The sequence below is a fragment of the Adiantum capillus-veneris genome, chromosome 24 (genome assembly GCF_014529385.1).
Source record: "Adiantum capillus-veneris isolate H3 chromosome 24, ASM1452938v2, whole genome shotgun sequence".
In the NCBI taxonomy this organism is placed as follows: domain Eukaryota; kingdom Viridiplantae; phylum Streptophyta; class Polypodiopsida; order Polypodiales; family Pteridaceae; genus Adiantum; species Adiantum capillus-veneris.
The window spans coordinates 108,068,885-108,090,423 of NC_140954.1; the positions used below are offsets into that span (position 1 = coordinate 108,068,885).

A 21,539-nucleotide genomic window follows, 5' to 3' on the forward strand; every position below is an offset into this window, starting at 1 on the left:
TGAGGTTCCGAAGTCTTCGTTCCTTTCACCCCTCCTTTTAGAAGTTGCGTAAGCAGAGCAACAACTTTAGAGATCCTTAATAAATTTGCGAAAGAAAGCCTAGAAAGGACTTTATTGGCGCACATTCTTCAGAATAGGCCAATTTTGCACTTTATTCAACTTTTCAGGCCCGACGTGAATTCCATCGCGAGTAATAATATGACCCAAATACAGAAGCTCTTTCTTGAAGAATTCACACTTAGAAGTCTTAGCATAAAGATTCTAAGTTCTCAGTACCTTGAGAACAACGCGTATATGCGCCAACTGCTCAGACGAACTCCAGTTGTAAATCTAGATGTCATCGAGAAATACAACAACAAAGTTACCTAGAAACTGTCTCAGCAGATCATTCATAATCTGTTGAAACATAGCAGGAGCGTTGGTCAAATCTTGGTAACATCTTCGAGTTTGATCCGTATCTGATGATAGCTTGATTGCAAGTCTTATCTTTGTAAAATGCAACGCCCCATGGAGCCGATCTATCAGATCGTCGATACACGGGAGCGGATACTTATTCTTGACAGTGAGTTTATTCAAGTCCTTGTAATCCATGCTGCAAAAGCGCATGGTGTTATCCTGCTTTCAAGAAAGTAACACAGGCGCTCCCACGAGGATTTACTTGGTGTAACAAAACCCCTGTCAAGATAATCTTTCAGATGTCGTTGAATTTCGTCCTCCTCAATCGTACTAAACCGATAGTGTTGCTTTGAGAAAGGCTGACCACCAGCCACCAACTCAATGACATGATCTACTCCTCTCGAAGGCGGCAAGTCAGAAGGTAGGTCATCAGGAAAAACATCCTTGAAATCAGTTATGATTTCTTGGATTAGATTGGATTTGTCGGAATCTCGAAGTTCAATAGAGATTTTTACGAAATTGAGTGGTAAGAGTACCAAACACTAATGAATCAAACCAAGCAGATGGTACACATTGATAAAAGTCAACATCAGAAGACTTTGTATCTTTATACATTACCAAAGCAGTAACAATTGGTATTGCAAAACCATTATTTTCAGAAATCTGATTACAAAGCGAAACAGATACATGAGGCTTGTCCTGTTTAACAAAAACAAGAGAGTGATGTACATAGTCTATATACAACGTGTCTTGTTTATCAGCAAACCATGGAATGCCTAAAATAACATCTGCTCTGTCTATGCGCATGATGTGGAAATCCAGGTTCTCTTTGTCAGCTTGCCCGAGCGACAAATCAGGAACATTTGATTCCATACATCCGTATCCTCGCCATGAGCCATTCACGTGATACTCATTGTCACTGTGCCCGCTTCTGCAGGCACAGTTCCTGTACCAGTTTTGCATCCACAAAATTGTGCGAGCTTCCATTATCAAGGAGTACGGTCACGTCGTGATTGTTGATCTTCCCGGGGAAATGGAGAATATCGTGCTTATCAAACACTTTGGTGCTGAAAGTACAATTAGTGCATGAACTATGCGCTAAGTGATTGATTTCAACTTGAATAACATTAGAGTTACTTGACATCTCCTGAATATGAACCGAAGGACGACCTTGCGGTTTCTTGATCTTCTTCTTGGGGCAATCTTTGATTTGGTGACCTGTCTGGCCACATCCGAAGCAAGCCCCCCCCCTTCTTTACTTCATCAACAACTTTAGCATTCCTTTTTTTTTTTCTTCTCCTTTGAAGACCTCGACGGTGATTTGGACCTATGGTGGAATCGAGGTCACTTCCTCAAAGTGTCCTTGCTAGATTGATGGTCTTAACTTCTTTTCTTTTCATAGTTTGTCCCATTTATTAAATGGAATGTCCTGGCCTTTTCCACTGTATCCTCAGCATCAGTCGGGGCTTCATCTTTGATCAAGGCCCAATGGTAATCCTCATGTAATCCGAGCAATACATTTGCATAACATGCGTGGAATTCACCTTGCAGAAGCTGAGCGCTTTCTTGAAAGCTGTCGTATATTTATCAAAAGACAAAGTCTTCATTGAAAGACTCTGCAATTTTGCGTAAGCTTTCAAAGGGTTCAGCTTGGCGAAATCCTTCTTGAATTTCACACAAAAGTCAGTCCACATCGTAGGATTCTCTGTTATGTCGTGTCACTAGGTAAGCGCCTTATTGCGCAGATAAATAGGAATCGTCTGAATCCTCCGTTCATCATGCTCCCCATGGAGGTCAAAATACGTGGTCCACTGATGAAGCCAATTATTAATGGCTAGTTCAATGCACTCCTTCTCTTCCCTTGAGAAATTGGTGGTTTTGTACGGAATTGTGGCAGTAGGACCACCTTGTGAGCTCCCAAAAGTAGCAATCTGCATCCAATTGCTGGAGATGGGTATCGTTTTCGGAAATACGCATAGTCGTCGACTGAGCCGTATTTTCCAAAGCAGTAAGCCGGGCATTAAACCCTTGCACGGCCCCTTCGAGAGAGGTCAAGCGAATGTTTGTCCTCTAATCACATGACGTCTCGTGGAGAGTGGTTTAGAGATATGCGCAAACCAGATGTGTCAGGCTATGTGCAGACAGGAGATGACACAGCTCACCCCATTGCTCATGTAGGGGACATACCTCTAAATACGAAGAGTGGGAAATCAAAGTACTTAGCAGATGTACTTCATGTCCCAAACATTACAAAGAATCTTGTTTCTGTTGGACAAATGGTTGAGCAGGGTTTGTAGGTTCGCTTCAATCCAAATGGCTGCTATGTAGAAGATTTCCAAAATGGCTGTAAGCTGATCACAGAGGGCAAATGTGTGGGCAGAATGTTTACGCTGAATGTAGACATACCTGAGGTAAAAGCTGCATTATTTGCACAGGGCACAGGTGTTGTGGTTGATGTTGACATTTGGCACAAATGCATTGGCCATGTCAATGAGCAGAGATTGCGCAGCATGCAATCAAAAAAGGTTTGTCCAAATTCAAGGTGGATGGTATGCATAAAGTGTGTGCAGCATGCCAGTTTGGAAAACAGTCAAAGGGCTCATTTCCACATGAGCGCAATGTATGTAAAAAGCCACTTGAGGTGGTGCACACAAATGTTTGGGGTCCGACCGATACTGCAAGTATACATGGTTGTAGGTATTATGTCTCTTTCATTGATGACCATACAAGGAAAGTACGGGTCTACTTCATGCGTAACAAAAGTGAAGTGTTTGGTCACTTTCAGGACTTCAAAGTCATGATTGAGAAGGAGACAGATATGCAAATCAAGACATTGAGGTCAGATGGAGGGGGAGAGTACTTCTCCAACGATTTTTCAGATTTTCTGCGAATGCATGGTATACGCAGGCAGTTTACATGCAGATATACTCCACAGCAGAATGGGGTCGGAGAAAGGAAAAACAGACACATTGCAGAGGTTGCACGTGCATTGATGAATGAGAAGAACATGCCTCATCATTTCTGGGCTGAAGCTGTAAATATAGCTATGTACATTATGAACATGACATCTGCAGCTGCGGTGCATGATGTAACGCCTGAGGAAAAGTTTACAGGTACAAAGCCTGATTTGGCACACTTAAAAGTGTTTGGCTGCATAGCTTACATGCATGTACCAGATGAGTTGCGTAGGAAATTGGATCCTAAAGCAGAGAAATGTATTCTTGTGGGATATTCCCTTGAACAAAAGGGATACAGGTGCTACAATCCTACTACACGAGAATTACGAGTGAGCAGAGATGTAGTCTTTGATGAGATGAGCAGCTGGTACAGTAATGCACATGGCACTATTGTAAAAGATGATGTGGTTGTACAAAATGTGAGGCCAGAGTCACAGGTTTTGAGTGGACCACAAGAGTCCTCTTCTCGTGGCTCTGTTGAGAAGCCATGGAGTGGTAGACTACGTACGCAGGTTACTCCACCAGCAGGTACAGGGAATGTATCACGAAAAGGAAAGGAAAAGGTTGATGAACCTCCCTTTATGGCTGATGCATCATCAGGTTTTTCACATGTAGACATGGATTCAGATGGTTCTGAACAAAGTCTTGATGAGGAATTTGGAATTCCGGCGGTCAGGACACCTGGTGTAAGGAAAGTACAAGAAGATGCTAGAGGGCAAAGGAGTGACCCAGGACCGCGCAGGTCTAACAGAGTCAGAAATCCAGTTCAGAAATTGACTTATGATGGGTATCTAGCGCATCACCAAGCCTACATGGCTAAGGTGATACAGGATGTGGAGCCCACATGTTTTGAGGATGCAGTTGGAAATGTGCATTGGGATGATGCAATGAATGAAGAGATGGCTGCATTGGAAGCAAACGACACATGGGAGTTGGTGCCATTGCCAAGTGGCAAGAAAGCTATTGGCTGTAAATGGGTGTATAAAACCAAACATAAGGTTGATGGTAACATTGAACATCACAAGGCAAGGCTGGTCACAAAGGGTTATGCACAGACGTATGGCATAGACTATGAGGAGACCTTTGCTCCAGTGGCAAAGATGACGACTGTGAGAGCTGTCATAGCAGTGGCTGCATCTAGAGGATGGATTATGCATCAAATGGATGTAAAGAATGCCTTCTTGAATGGTGAGTTGCAAGAGGAAGTGTATATGGATCAGCCACCTGGTTATGTCGATCCAGGTTACCCAGATTATGTATGCAGACTTCTCAAAGCTTTGTATGGTTTGAAGCAGGGATCTAGAGCATGGTATGACAGGATTGCCAAGTATCTTGTCAGTATTGGTTTTAGGAGAGCTCATGCTGATCATTCACTCTATGTACGTGAGAGTGATGTGGGGATTGTGGTCATTACCATATATGTAGATGACCTTATTATTGTTGGTGACAATGCTATGGAGATTGACCATGTCAAGGGTCTTCTCAAACAGAAGTTTGAAATGAAAGATTTGGGTGAGTTGCGCTACTTTCTTGGCATTGAGGTGATCAGGACTCTAGAGGGTGTATGGCTGTCACAGAGACAATATGCTTTGGACATGTTGTCAAAGTATGGTATGGCTGATTGTAAGCCAATTTCTATTCCCTTGGATGTGAATGCAAAGTTGAGTGCAAAGAAGGGTGATGTTGTTGAGGATGTCAAGATGTACAGGAAGATTGTGGGTAGTCTAATCTACTTGACTATCACGAGGCCAGACTTGAGCTACACAGTAGGCTTGGAGAGTCAGTTCATGCAGCTTCCGAGGAAGCCACATTTGGATGGAGTACGATGTACACTTTGGTATGTGCAAGGGACTCTTGACGACGCATTGTTCTATGCAGCAGATGCGCCATTAGCATTGTATGGGTATACAGATGTAGATTGGGCAGGTAGCATTGTTGATAGGAGATCTATGAGTGGCTTCATGTTCTCTTTTGGGAGTGCTGTTGTTACTTGGAGCAGCAAAAAGCAGCCTACGGTTGCTTTATCGAGCACAGAGGCCGAGTACAGAGGTGCAACAGTTGCGGCGTGCGAGGTAGCTTGGCTACGCACATTACTTGAGGACTTGTGAGTGCAGGTGGACTAGCAGATTGTCATCCATTGTGACAACCTCAGTAGCATGCAGTTGGCTAGGAACCTAGTGTTCCATGCCAGGACCAAGCACATAGAGGTCCATTATCACTACGTTCGAGAGCGAGTGTTGGCGGGCGACATCGATTTGGTCTACGTCAGCACAGAGGAGCAGATAGCGGATATCTTTACCAAGGCCCTCGGAGCCGAGAAGCTTCGACGTTTCCGGACTATGCTTGGACTCTGCGACATGCAGAGCTCGAGGGGGAGTGTTGAGATGTCGAGCTCTACATCTTGAGCTGGCATCCACTACGGGTCTTGGCCGCTTACGACATTTACTCACTGGCGTGTTAGGTGACCGACACGGAGGATCTCTGCCAGTGATTCTACAGCTGGACTACACTTATAGTGCCAACCTAGTACGCTTCTAGCGAGTTCACACTTAGTGACCGCATGTACATATGTGCTACTTTTCAGTTTTAGCACTTAGTCATTTTGTACTCTTTTTTCTGTGTGAAGAAGAAGAAGCTTTCCATCTCTGTGTGCTTTGTGCTTGTCTTGTGTAGCTCTCTTGTATCCTCATTCTTTACATTTCTCTTCGCCTGTTTCAGCGGACCCTCGTTGATTCCCCTCGATTTCGATTTTCTTGAAATTGACCAGACATACTATTTTCTTGAAATCGAACAGACATACATGCTTCTTCTGTTTTCTTGCATTCGCAATAGAAGATTGACGGCCCAAATAGCCAGGGTAGTTTGTTCCCTTGTTGTGGTTCTTCAGTTGCTTCTTTGTCCCCAAAAGTTGGTTTGACTCGTCTTTCGACAATGTCATCGAGTTCGTCTTTAGTAAACATCCGTGGGACAGGAGGTTTCTTGAGGGCTGAGTTCAGTGGGGAATCCACGTCTTTCTGCCATCGGGTTTGCACTTAATTAATCGAGTGCCAGGTCAAAAATTTGGCATACTGTGGATCCTTTGAAAACTGGAGCATCTGCTTTGCGCAATCATCAACCTGCTATTGACGCTACATCTCCATCAATTGATACTCGGTAGGCCGTGGAGGCCCGTACTCTTGTTCCGATTGTTCATTTGAATTTTCAGTACTTTCACTTGATCCGGAGTTGTCGAGTGAGTTTGTCTGATTCTTGCGGGATTCGTCGTTTCTGATACCATTGTTAGAGACTTGGGCACCCCAAGTCGGAAATCTAGCATGACACACGAGAAAATCACTTAAATTACTTTACAACTTTATCACACTTTAAAATTTGAGTTGACACGGCCCGGCGTAGTTTCGTTCCCAGAGGTATTGGCCCCAAAATCTGGTGCCCCTTTCGGTATTTCTTTTTATATTAATGCTTGAGCAAAGTACAACTCCCGTGGGACCTCGGCTCTCAGACTCTGCGTCCAGATGCTCTGCAGAGTGAGGCCCCAAGGGTTCAATTTATTCTTACAAGAGATGCCCCAAAAGCAGAGCCCCAAAAGCACTTAGTTCACACCAGCACAAAATGGTGGAAATCCGTACAGCCTGCCACGTAGCATGTCAGCGCAAAACGCAGAGGGCGGTACAATTGCCACGTCAGCATGCCAATGCGATTCACAAAATTCCGCATTACTGTCCACGTCATTAGAATTCCGTACTGTTGTCAAGGTCGGCGGGCAGGGCTGCTACATCATCAGTTTGTGACAGCCCATCTGTCTATGGATGAAACGATGAAGAGAAGTAGAGTGTCATACCCAAATCCTTGCTCATTGCTCTCCAAAACAAACTCATGAACGTGGGGTCTTTGTCTGACCTATTAGACCTTCGCATCCAATGATATGTGACGATCTGCGCAGTAAACAGTTTAGCGAGTGTGTACTGCGTTCTTCATTGGTACAAGGTGAGTTTGCTTACTGAACCTATCCACAAGAGTCCAGCTAACATCATGCCCACCTTGAGTCTTCCAAAGATCAAAGATACAATCCATAGCATTACTCTTACATGAGCAATCTAGAACTGGTAGAGCTTCTAGGAGTCGTTCCACTTTGTGCCTGTTATATCTCACTATTTGACATACCATGCAAAATCATGCATGTCCTTCATGCAAGTAGCTCTCCACTGCCTTGAGTGTTACCTCAATGCCTCTATGCCCAACAAAAGGCGGATTGTGGTACTCCCTCGACACTTTTTGTCGCAAAACTCTTGTTACCCATAGCTTGGCCTTAAGCATCAAGTAACTGTCTTTGAGAGAATATCTCGAAATTGACTCTCCACTTTGTACTTTGTCCTACTAAAACCGGCAAGTCATGTGACAAGGTGGTAAAACAAATTAACACCACCATAGATTGATTGAAAACAGAAAATTTTGAATGAAAGAGAACCTGAGAGATGAGACATAGTGGGGCAGATTTCCCCACTACAAAATGATCTCTTGTTCTTCAAGATACTTGCATTTAGCAGAGTTTATTGGACAGGTCAATGAGGAGCATGCGTTTAATCTCACTGGCATGGGACACCTTACAACTATTCTCTCGGTATGAGTACCATTGTGAGCATAAGATTGTCTCTGTAGCTATCATGGAAGGATTCCGACCGAAATAATAGGGCAATTCTTCAAATTTGTGCCAAGGTTGCATTCCAAACTCACATTTATCATTCTTCGCATACTCTGTACAACAAATATGCATACTACTATTAGTACTTAACATACTGGTTGTTATTTATACGCACTATCAGTACACATACATGTGTGTATGCATGCATGTATATTAGGTTGTAGATATATGTATGTATATTAGCATACGTGTGCATGTATGACAGTGTGTGCATGCATAATTACATGTATGCAACGATGCCTAAGTAGACATGAACATCTATTTGTAATCAGTAGTTAACGTATTTTTCGTACTTGTAGTGATTACCCATATTGTACAGCGTTTTTTATCCTTTTTTTGTACCGTATTTATTGTACCTCTTCATCTTGATTTGTGCATTGCAACTGAGCTCTAAAGAATTATATTTAATGGACTGCTCCTAATCATTACTAGTTCGAGTTTTCACAGTACCATTGAAAATTAATCAGAATAAATTGGTTATTTTATTATCTTCGGTTCTGTGTCAGCTGATTGCTGAAAATCTTTGACCATTTCTGAATCATGATGCTTAAGATTAGAACGAGTTCTCACACGCACAAATGCGAACGTCGTCAGGGACCCTTTTCTGTTCTCAAATCTTATTGATTTGTTTCAGGTCTTGGAAAAACAGCTGGTCTCTTGACACTTAATATGAAGGATGGCTCTGTAAAAGCGCCCTTGCAGCTTATGAGCAGTGTTGGAGAATCTCTTGCAATGCACATAGTAGCAGCTCGGCCATTATTTCTATCAAAAGAATGTGTAACAAAGGAGGTTTGGGAGCATGAGAAGAGTATAATATTATCCCAGGTATTGTTCAATACACAACATATATTCAGGAGTAACAAGCTATGAAGCTTCTGTTAGTACTGTGTCATATTGCAAGAATCAATGTTTGCTTGTTTAGTCCAAGTTTTGCACAACATTCATCGAGTAGCCATCTTTTTCTTTGATTAACTAGGTGTCAGGCTCCAACAAGCCGGAGCAAATTCTCAATAAGATGGTCGAAGGAAGGTTACGGAAGTATGTGGAAGAAGTTGTTCTACTTGACCAAAAATTTGCTATGAATGACAAAATTACAGTGCAGGTAAGTAAAGCAGTTCTTTACGCAATGCAGTAACTGCCCAGTTTGTAATGGATCTTAGCGTGTTTAAATTCTTGTTGTGTTTGTCCTTGTATGCATTGGTCCTTCCATCCACAAAATTATATGTGCATCCTCTTAACAAGAACTATGCTGGTCGTCTTGAGTTCAACTACGTCAAATAGATCTTTGAGGTCACTTGGGATTGTTTTACGATGCTAAAAATTTTCCTCTTTGCAACCAAGTGCAAATGAAGGGGGTTTTAAGCTTCAAATGTTAGGGTATGTGAAATGAACGCGTAGAATGGATCTCCCGGCTACACGGACCGCCTACAGACACACGTCGGACGAACCACCCGACCATAGCCACCATCCGGCAGCTCCCCCGTGCTGGGGCGAGCGTCCGAGGACGTAGGTGTGCACCTGTAAGACCGATCGTCCCATACCACCTGGCCTTATCTCCTCGAGGTGACCTCGCGCACTCCTAGCCTCATGGGCTAATCGTTGGTACTCTGCCAGCGGTGGTCGATAACTACAAATGAGGCCTTGGCCTCCCTTTTATAATAATGGCCGGCCACATTGGCCGGGTTCGCACTACATCCGCAAAGACAATGGATGCCCATCCCGACGGCGTCTAAGCTAGATCCCCTCTCCTACGAGCGGGACATAACATACTTCTCCCCTTAAGAACCATTCATGTCCTCGTTAATGAAGTGGGAATACTGAGCTTTTAAAACTCTAACTGATTCCCAAGTAGCAAATCTTTCAGATTGACCCTTCCATTTAATTAAGAACTCGTCATAAGCCTTTTGGCATATCTTGTCGTACATTTCCTCGATAGGCACAACAACGTTGGCTCCGCCTAGTTTTTCTTTAAGGCGACTGACATGAAACACTGGGATTTACACTAACATCCGAAGGAAGAGCTAGTTTATAGGCAACTTGGCGAATTTTCTTTGTGACCAAGAATGGACCACAATATCTACTTGAAAGCTTATAATGCTTTCCCGTTCGCATAGTCTTGGAATCCTTGGGTATTTTCAGATAGACCCATTGTCCCACATCTAGAGTCCTTGGAGATCTCTTTTGATCAGCATAAGTGGTGACTCGATCACGAGCCGTTCTTATACTATCCTTAGCCAATTTGAGCATTTCTTGCATGTCATACAAGAAATCACGAGCTTGGCGTTCCTTTTTTTTTCCACAGAAAGATCCTTCCATTAGTTATATAAAGAAAACTGCCCATTGGGCTACAAACACTCCATGATAGAGTACAAGAGGCTAGATAGAAGAGGAGACTCTCCCCTAACTATCGGAATGTACAACAAAAAATGGGTATCCCGATGGGCTATATCATACAATGGGTGGGGGAAAAAGCCACACAGGTGGGCGATAATGCCACTGAGGAGTGCCTGCTCTACGGGAGTAAAACAGGCCACCCCCCCAAGTCGCATGGAAGGCTAGGCGCCGCTGCTCCGCGCAATCCGAGGTCCCCCGGATGCGATCGTACTGTCCCTTGAAGGTGTGAATCAGCTCTATCCATATCGCTCGAACTGTCTCCGTCAGAGGCTCCGTCCGTCCATCTATAGCTGTACTGCACCTGGCTCGCCATATGAACCGGATAGTGAAGCTGCTGAGAAGCTCCCGACGAGGCTCTCTGGCCTCCGTCCAAGGTGGATCTGTGAAGTCCGGTGCAGTAAACTACCTGGGCTGCCCTCGAACAAAATGAATAGCCAGTGTCGGGAGACGCCTCATATCCAAGGGCTGGCCCAGAGGATGTCGTCCAGGCTGCGGCTCTCCATGTGTAAACACCCTCCGGCGTAAGCAAGGCCATCAGATGAAGAATCGGAAGCCAAATCTGCTGCGTATGAGGGCAATCCCATAAGCAGTGTCTCTATGTCTCTAGCTGATGCCCACATTTGCTGCAAGTAGGGGGGAAGCCACTATAAACCAGCCAAGTGCCCACTGCTACCCCTCGATGGGCAACCAGCCACTGAAACGTGGAGATCCGACGGGCCTGACGTGATGCCCAAAGTCTCGCCCAGAAATCCTCTAGGAAGGCCTGTGAGAGGCCCTGTCATCTCCAATGCTCTGCTATAGCTGGGATGGCTGCCCGCCGTGACGTCAAAATGTATCTCCCCAGTCGCACTGTGTACTGAAAGAAGGAGATGTTAGGACCCCGTGGTGAAGCGAAAGGGTTCTCCCACACCCACTCGCCTGGGTCCCACTGAAGTCGTGCCAGCGGTCGAGAGCCATAGACCCATAATCGCCAAGTCGTGTCAAGCTCTCTTGGATCCGGGTCTATGTGCCACTTCCGTGAAGCAGCACCACAACTCTGATCCTCTGAAAAGTACATCCCTCAATCAATGGAGACTCCTTCTCCACTCTCTGCAGCCTCCCCTCAGCCCCTACCTCAAAGAAGAGACAAATCCCCTCCTCGGTAGACGCTTTGACTGCAATCAAAATCTCTAGCTGCGTAAAAGCCCCCATCCATCGAGGGGCTGTCAGCTCAAATGGCTCCTCTCACTATGTTGTAAGGGTTGTCTGAATCTCCTCTCTCATAGTCTGTCTGCCCCGAAAGTGGCTCAGCCTCTCCATCTGTATCTCCTCTGGAAGCCTGCAGAAAGCCTGCCAATCCCCAAAGCTGCATGCAGGGCCATCAGCCATGGGTCCCCATGCTAGTCTCGTCCTAGATCCCAACATATGTCCCTGCTTTGTGCGCACAGAGGGACTCCATATCAAAGGCTGCTGCGCTCTTTCCTCTACACAAGATGGCTGTCGCTGCTATAGGCCAAGGCGAAGCAACTCCCAAGCCCATAATATGCTCAAAGCAAAACGATCCTCCCAAGCCCATAATATGCTCAAAGCAAAACGATCCTCCCAGCCTCTGCTCAGGCCTGTCCTCCTCATCTTAGTGAAAATCCATCTGGTCTCTGGTGCCCAAATGCCTCTGCTAGGGGAGCTCGGGCGGCCTGAATCCGCCTAAGTAAGAACTCCTTCCACGGCTCGACATCGGGAAGAAGCCCTTGCACAATGAGCTTCCCTAGCAGTGCTCTGCCCTGATCTGTGGGATCAATGATGCCAAGACCCCCCTTTGCCAGGGGTAAAGTGATGACCGACCAAGCTACTTTGGCCCGGGCAGACTGACCGTCTCGCCCTGATCAAAGGAAGTGCCTGATCAGCCTCTGAATCTGTCTGATACAAGAACCAGAGAGTAGCCAACATGAAGTGAGGTACCACATGATAGCCAGCAAAACTTGGTTGGTCACCACTACCCTCCCTGCTAGAGATAATCTCGTTGAGCTCCAATATAGAATCTTCTTCCGTATGCACAGAAGAAGTGGAGCAATCTGCTGCTCGGGAGATAAAGTCCAATCCAACCTGACAACCCAGGTACCGTACTGCAGTGCCAGGTATCCAACAAAATCCGGGGTCCGGGTTCCACTCGGGAGTGGGAGACTCACTGACCCAATAAGCAACTGTCTTGCGCCAGTTAATGAGCGCACCCGAAGCCACACAAAAGACATCCAAGGCCTGCTCCGCTCTCTGCAGATTGGCCTCCTGGCCATGCAAATAAAGTCCTGCATCAGCAGCAAACTCTGAATCCAGCAAATCCTCATCCCGAATAGGTAACTGCAGCCCACATAATCCAACCTCCTTTGCAGTCAAATACATACTCATGGCCTCAGCGAAAAACGAGAAGAGGGAGGGGGCAGCCCTGCCTAACTGAGCGAGACAACTCAAAACTCGGCCCTCGGCCGCCTACCATCAACACCTGACTCTGAGCAGTGGAGTATAGAGCTGCAATCCCTCGAATCCATCCAGGCTCAAAACCCATACGCAGCATAGTGCCCTCTAGAAAGCTCTAGTCCACTTTGTCATAGGCCTTCTCAAAGTCGAGAAGAACAACCAAATCCTCACCAAGCAAGTGAGCTAGTGCAGTAGCCTCCCAAAATATTGTTGGGTTAAAGGCCCAAGTGGCCCTCTTTAATGTATATTTTAAAGGTTACTAACCTTTGGCCAAGTTCACATTGAACTTGGCCACTAACTTATAAATTGGTCCTATACTTTTAATAAAGGGAACAAGTGAGTAAATTAACTCACTTATCATTTCCCCTCACCTCACGTGTAGCGTGCTCTCTCTCTCTCTCTCTCTCTCTCTCTCTCTCTCTCTCTCTCTCTCTCTCTCTCTCTCTCTCTCTGCTAGCGCTAGCTATCTGTAAGCCTCTGCCTCCTCTGCAAAGCACACACCCCGCACACTCTCGCGTGCTCTTTCACTTGCACACACCGCCGCGCGCTCATCATCTGGTATCAGAGCCCGATTAGGGTTTGCCCCAAACCTGCAAACGCTGAATTTCAGCCAAGAAGGTCAACTTTCACGCGAGATTTTGCAATTTCGTCGCCAAAGGACTCGTCCCCGGACACTAGAGAGCTCCCGGCAACCCAAATTGACCCAAAACAGGCTGAAATTAGGTCAAAAACAGCAAAATACAGGTTTTGCAAATGATGTATTAAGGTGTGGGAATACTTTTGCTAAGTCCCCGCTACCCGAAAACACTGAAATTGCCGAAAAACAAGCCCTAAAACAGGTGTTTTAAGCAAATTTCAGATTTACGCAGGTTTTTGCAAGTGTTTTTATGGTGCGATTACATTGGGGAAAGTGCAAATTAATGCAATCTACGCACGTTTGACAAATTTTGTCTATGTATGACCATTTGTGGCTCAATTTCATGCAATTTTGATGCTACAAATGGTGCTTTTGCGTTTACATGCTTCTAAAGGCTGTGTATTAGTCTTATGTATGTCTTCTGAGGCTAAAAACAGCTAAATTTGTTGTTTTCGAGCACAAATTCGCTCGCTGAAATTTCCTGCATATAAATTTCAGAAATTGAATTTTGTGTCCAAATCGACCTATTTTGCCCCAAATTGCTCATGTGACCATTTGGAGCTGTAGTGTACATCTCTGTGAGGCTATACTTCGATTTTTGCGCATTTTGCCCAAAAATTCAGCGTATTATCCCTCTTATTTCGTGCAACTATGGCCTCATCTTATTCGGATGTGAAGAACCTCTTCAAGATTAGGAGGTTCGATGGAACAGGTTTTGACCTTTGGAAAGATAGGATTCAGGGAATCCTATTTCTTAAGGATTGCGAAGGGGCACTTGAACAAGTGAAGCCACAGAATATGACGGATGAAGCATGGGTTAGCATGAACAGGAAGGCCGTTACATACATTAAAATGGCCATGACCAATGAGACCGTCATTGATGTGAAAGATCTCATGACTGCTTTTGATGTGTGGGAGAAGTTAAAGGGAATGTATGAAAATACAACGCCTGTCAACCAGGTGCACTTGATGCGAAAACTTGTTGGCATGCAACTAGATGAGTCCAAGAGCGCGGCAGAGCACTTGTCATTATTCACAGGTACTTTGTCGCAGTTATAGGATTCTGGCTTGCCCCCTTTTGATGATAAGCTTAATCCCTGAAGCCTCTGATCCGCAATCCCCGTATAAGATTACCTGAGTCATGGGAAACTTTGGTGGTTTCGTTGTCCAATAACCCCAATTTGACCTTTGATGGTGTTAGGGGTTCTATCTTAAATGAAGAAATCAGGAGGAAAGCAAGTGGAGAGGGAGGCAGCTCTACCAACATGGTTAGAGGGAGGATAGAAAAGAAGAATGCTTATGCACAAAGGAGTAAGAGTAAGAGTAAAGAAAGGGGAAATGCAAGCAAAGGCAAGGGTGATGTGACTTGCTATCAATGTGGCAGGAAAGGTCACAAGAAACCCGATTGCAGTTATTATAAAGCAGAGTTAGAAAGGAAAAAGAATGGCGGAGACAAAAAGAAAGAGAAGAAGGAAGTCAAGGCAGATGCACAAGATAGCTCAAAGGACAAAGAGAAGGCCAATGTGGCTTCTAGTGTCGTGATTGAGGAGCTGTCAGATGTAGAGGACATCTTGTGTGCCACTTTGATAGATGATGATGCTTATGACTTTGATGCTTCTCTAAATGTTCATTCATAGGACATGCAGATCACCAAGAGTGATCTTATTGATGCTTTGTTGACTGTCAATGATGCATTGTCGCAGACTTGGATTGTTGATTCCGGTGCTTCATTTCATGTGACTCCTATTAAGGAGTGTTTCTCTACTTTTGATGTAGGCAAGCGTGGCCATGTATACCTTGGAAACAATCATGCATGTTCCATTGAGGGTATTGGCAGTGTGCATCTCTCCATAGATGGCACAAATGAGCTTGTCTTGCATGATGTTAGATATGTGCCGGGAATCAAGAAGAGTCTGCTTTCTGTTGGTCAGATGGATATGCATGGTTACAGCATCTTGTTTGAGAGAGGATCATGGAAAATGACCAAAGGCTCAAGGTTGATTGTAAAGGGCACAAAGAAAGGGGCACTTTACTGCATGCATGGAAAGGCCGTGTTGGGCAAGTTTATTGCATTGGCTGAAATTAACTCTCACATGGAGTTGTGGCACAAGAGGCTTGGCCATATGAGCCAAAAGGGCCTTTCTAAGCTTTGTACTTTGAACAAGCTTGATGCTAAAGGCACAAAGCTTGACTTTTGTAATGAATGTCAATATGGCAAGCAAGTAAAGCGTTCTTATTACTCTGGTGTCTCTCGTAAATCTTGTGTGCTTAATCTTGTATATTCTGATGTATGTAGCATGCCTACTAAGTCTATGGGTGGTGCATGTTATTTTGTCTCCTTTGTTGATGATCATTCTAGGAAAATTTGGGTTTATTTGCTTAAGTCTAAGGATGAAGCCTTTGCTGCGTTTAAGAGATTTCATGCATTTGTGACCACCCAAATAGGTAGAAAGCTAAAATGCTTGCGTACAGACAATGGGGGGGAGTACACAAGTGCTGAATTTAACAAGTTATTGTGAAAATTTGGGCATTAAGAGGGAGCTTACTGTGCCATACAGCCCCTCTTGTAATGGTGTGGCTGAAAGATTCAATAGGACACTTTGTGAGAGGGTGAGATGCATGCTGTCCACAGCTAATCTCTCTCATGGATTTTGGGGAGAAGCTTTGAAAACTGGAGTGTATATATGCAATCGATCCCCTCACATGTCTTTGAAAGGTGACATCCTTGAAGAGGTTTGGTGTGGCAAGTCTGCTTCATATGATCACTTGCGCATTTTTGGTTGCGAAGCTTTTGTGCATGTTAGACCTGAGTTGAGGAGTAAACTAGATGCGAAGTCCATTAAAGGCCTCTTCATGGGATATGGTGAAGAAGGCGAAATGGGCTACAGGATTTGATTACCTCAGCTCAAAAGGGTTGTACGCAGCCGAGATGTTGTTTTTAATGAGACAAGGCTGCTTCAAAACAATTGTGCCTCAAAGCATGACCATAAAAGGGTGAACTTTCAGCATGACCAGCCACCTATTAGGCCTCTTTTTGACTCTCAGGATGCACCACAAATGGCTGAAAATGTAGATGATCCAGTGGTGTTTGAGCCAGATGATGTTGGACAGGAAATTGAGGCTCCTGAAGGGCATTTGCAGCCAAGAAACAATGCTGAAAATGGTGTTGAAAATAATGTACAGCAGCCCATTGTTGATGATTTTGTAGTGCCACCTGATGTAAACCCATTGCTGGATAATGTGGATCATTGGGTGAGGCAGTCTACTCGTCAAAGACGGCTTGTGAGTCAATATGACCCCTCTTTGCATTACATTATGTTGACAGATGAGGGAGAGCCTCTTACGTATAAAGAGGCAAAGACATGTGAGCACAGCGACAAGTGGGAGCTTGCTATGCAGGAAGAGATTAAAGCTTTGCATGCTAATCATACTTGGGATTTGGTTGAATTGCCCAAAGGAAGGAAGGCTATTCCTAACAAATGGGTGTATAAAATCAAAACTGTTGATGCAAAACCCAAGTATAAGGCAAGGCTTGTGGCAAAGGGATATGTTCAAACCAAGGGCATAGACTTTCAGGAGGTGTTCTCTCCTGTTGTGAAGATGACCACTTTGCGTGTACTGTTTGCCATAGTGGCTGCTCTTGATTTGGAAATGGACCAAATGGATGTATATACTGCTTTCTTGCATGGTGATGTGGAAGAAGAGATTTACATGAAGCAACCCGAGGGTTTTGTTATCCCTGGCAAGGAACATTTGGTATGTATGCTCAATAGAAGCTTGTATGGGCTGAAACAATCATGTAGACAGTGGTACACGAAGTTTGATCGCTTCATGCTTAAACGTGGTTACAAAAGAAGCCATGCAGACCATTGTTTGTATACCAAACGTGATGAGGATGGCAGGCCTATCATTCTTGTGCTCTATGTAGACGATATGTTGATAGCTGCAAAGAAAAGAAGCACTGTAGATGCTCTTAAAGGGCAGCTGAAATCTGTGTTTTCAATGAAAGACCTTGGGATAGTTGAATATATACTTGGAGTGCGTGTTACACGGCAAAGAGACAAGCGCCTATTGCATTTGTCGCAAGAAAAGTACATTGAAAAGGTGCTGGACAGATTTAACATGGCTGAAGCAAAGCCTCTTGGTGTGCCATTACAGCCATATGTCAAGATCTCCAAGGACGATTGTCCCAAGTCAAAGGAAGAAGCCAATGACATGCAAAGTGTGCCTTATGCTTCAGCTTGTGGTTCACTTATGTATGCTATGGTTGCTACTAGGCCTGACATAGCCCATGCAGTGGGAGTTGTGAGCCGGTTTATGGCTAATCCAGGCAGGTTGCATTGGGATGCAGTGAAGTCCATTATGAGGTACTTGAAAGGGACTAAAAACAAATGCCTCTGCTATGGTAAAGGACCAATGGAGTTGAAGGGATTTTGTGACTCTGACATGGCTGGTGATGTGGATACACGGAAATCCACAAGTGGCTATGTATTTACTCTTGCAGGAGGTGCTGTTTCATGGTGTTCTAGATTGCAAAACATTGTTGCATTGTCTACGACAGAAGCTGAATATATTTCAGCCACTGAGGCTTCCAAAGAAGCTATTTGGTTAGCATGCCTATGCAGTGAATTTGGTTTGCCTGCCAAGGCACCTATGCTTGGTTGTGATAGCCAGAGTGCCATATGTCTGGCCAAGAACGCCATGTTTCATGCACGCACAAAGCATATTGATGTGCGGTATCACTTCATACGAGAAGTGCTTGAGGATGGCCTTATTACATTGGTTAAGGTCCATACATCACAAAATCCAGCCGATGCTCTCACTAAGTGCTTACCCAAAGCACAACATCATCTATGCATAGAGGTGGTGGGAGTCACGTAGCTTAAAGGCGCCATTTATGCCTTTAAGTGGGAGGTTGTTGGGTTAAAGGCCCAAATTGCCCCCTTTAATGTATATTTTAAAGGTTACTAACCTTTGTGAACTTGGCCACTAACTTATAAATTGGTCCTATACTTTTAATAAAGGGAACAACTGAGTAAATTAACTCACTTATCATTTCCCCTCACCTCACGTGTAGCGTGCTCTCTCTCTCCCTCTTTCGCTCTGCTAGCGCTAGCTATCTGCAAGCCTCTGCCTCCTGTGCAAAGCACACACCCCGCACACTCTCCCGTGCTCTTTCACTTGCACACACCGCTGCGCGCTCATCAAATATAAAAATGTTATCAAGGATACTACGTTCCTTGACAAAGCCAGTCTGGGTATCATGGATCAACTCTCCTAGGAGGGGTTGGATCCTCAAACTCTAAAGTCTTCGCTAAGAATTTGTATATAGTGTTGAGGATTGTGATAGGCCTCCATTGCCGAATGTCATCAGATACTCCTTCCCCTTTGGGGATAAGAAAAATCAGCCCCTTCGAGAAACGCTGCGGCATCACCCCAGTGTCTAAAATATGCTGAAGCATAGGCCTGGTCCCAAGATACCCCAGGGCCGCCTATAAAATGTAGGTGTCAAATCATTTTCTCCTAGGCAGCTTCTACGCGGGAGTACCCTCAAAGCCTCAATAAGCTTGTCCTCAGACAATGGCTGTGCCAATGCATGCCTCATACGATCTGTGACTCTCCTCTGGATATGAGCCCAAAGTTCAAACAAGCTCTCTACACCTATCTCTCTCCTTAGACGGAGGTGTAGCACTGAGTAAATCTCTGTAGAAATCGGTAGTAATCCCTCTCAGCTACCCCGGCTCAGTCTCTAGTGATCCATCCTTACGTCTCAACTGTCTGACCCCTGTCCGTGCATGGCGGGGTCCGGTAATCTCAAAAACTCTCCAGAGACTCGGTCCCCAAGCTGTGTCCACTGTGAGGCCTGGCGTTGGTAGTAGAACTCATGTCTCTGCTCCTCGATCTCGCTAACCTCCTGTCTGACCTGCCGCAGTTGACTCTCTAGCCAGGTGCACTCAGGTTGCAGCTCCTGTAACCTCTCAATGGCTGCTAGGTTGCGCCTGAGTCTCCTCTCTCTCTCTCTCTCTCTCTCAATCTAGTCAAAGCTGTGCCATGTAAAAAAGTGCTGAGGGCCGCAATCCCCTGGGCACTCTGCTCTGCTGCATCCACATCTGAGTTCTGGCTAGACTGCCAGATGCGCTCTATCTCATCAAGGCTCGGGTCCGTGAGCACTCTCTGGAATCCGTAGCTGCATGCTAGGTGCTCGTCGCTGCTCCTCAAAAGTAAGAATCACCGGGGCATGATCCGAAAATACAGTGCCAGCCAGGATCCCTATGGTCCCACCCATCTCCCCAACAAAGTCGCCACATAGAATCGATCAATTCTAGACAGGTTAGTCCTCCCTGTCGACGGTCCGATCGAGAGAAACTCAGACTGTCTAGAGATCGTACAAAAGCCTTATGCTGCCATACATCCGAGATCCGCAAAGTCAAACACAATCTCTCCCATGCTGCTAGTTCATGCCCATGCACTGTCACATGATTGCCCCCAATCCTATCTGTCGGATCCTCTAGCATGTTGAAGTCCCCTCCAACACACCAGTGGTCCACCTTAGGTAATGCATCCAAAATCTGTGCCCAGAAATCTGCTCTAGCACTCGCCTGATTAGGTGCATATACATTGAGAAACCCCACGAGCTCTCCATGTATCCTCGACGTCATAAACTGGGCTCTGCCCGACACAATCACCCCTCTGTCCACAATGGCCTGCCGCCAAGCATCCGCAATAAACATACATACCCCTCCCTGCCCACGCATGGGTCCAAAACCTGCTGACCAAAATGGCTCACATCGGCCTGGCAAAACTGAGCCATATCTGCGAATTTGGCTCTCACTCAGATGGTGCTCCTGTAGCATCAAGATATCAATGGAACCGCCTACCAAGCATCGCTGAATCTCCTGACGAAGCCTGTCTTTATAAGGGAGATACTGGGAGCCTCCAAGATCCTGCACATTCCACGAGATGATCGTCATGGTCTGCCAATATATGAAGTAGCTGCGTCAGCAGTCCGGCGAGCCTTCGCAATCGGCTTGGAGGGAGAATAATCTCCATCCGAGCGACTGCGGATTTGGCCCCCCTGAGCGCCGCATGTGCTGCGCTGTATCCCCCAGTGGGTATATGCCATAGCTAAGGCTGATGCCTCCACGATCTCATCCTCATGAATGCATACATAAAGTGGAGGCCTCACGAGGTTCGCTACAATGCGAATCACCAAGTGTTTGACCCCGCGAATATCAGTCCTGCCTGTAACTGTGTAATGGGCGAGCTTCCAAAAATGCGCAAGCATATCTGTCACATTCAGGTCTCCCAAGTGATGAGAGAACTCTATAGCGTGTGTGTGCAGGCACTCTGATGCCAAGTCCATGGACCACTCTCTATCACTCGCTCCACACAACGGGAAGGAGAAGGCTACTGAGGAATCCAGTCCCTCCTCTCCCCGCGCTGGGAGGATAGCCACGTGGACCCGCAGAGGTGCCGGCTCATGTGTCTCCTCACTACCAAACAAGCACGTGAAAGAGTAGTCAAATGATGCAGTCCTGTGGCTCGAATCAAAGCTGAGTAGCCGACTCTGTATCACTGACATGCGTGAAGCTCTAATTGGCATGGTAGCTCTCTCCATTGGCCCACGAGCAAAATCGCTACTCAGTGAGCGTCGCACTGCCGGAGAGTGCCAAGAAAGTGGTGGCTCCTCTGTAGAAAGCAAGGACGAAGGCGAGGAAGTGGCAGGGGGAGCGAGGTGCGGCAAGGGAGCAGCTGGTGCTGCAATGGGAGGTGGAGAGGCGGGAGGAGGCGAAGGCGAGGACTGCAGAGGCGGGCCGCTATCTCCACAAGGGGGATATAAAACCGGCTGCTCATGCACTGTGGGCATGACGGGCGAGGCAGAGGGCGGTGGAGGGGTGGGGAGAGGTGCTGCCATCTCCTGGTCCATAGGCTGCTCTCCTGAGCTCTCTGTCTGTAAAATCTCAAACCGGTTCTGCACTGGCACCCACTGCTGCTGCTGTTGTTG

At 45.8% G+C, this 21,539-nt stretch overlaps 1 protein-coding gene across 1 annotated transcript in view; it reads left to right on the top strand.

The window, feature by feature from the left end:
- The window catches only part of LOC147426918 (translation elongation factor Ts (EF-Ts)), a 91,648-nt gene that overhangs the window by 54,304 nt on the left and 15,805 nt on the right, over positions 1-21,539 (top strand). The window contains exons 6-7 of the mRNA XM_086498824.1: positions 8,687-8,877; positions 9,029-9,154. Coding sequence (XP_086354950.1) covers positions 8,687-8,877; positions 9,029-9,154 — 317 coding nt within the window. The remainder of the gene's footprint in view (positions 1-8,686; positions 8,878-9,028; positions 9,155-21,539) is intronic.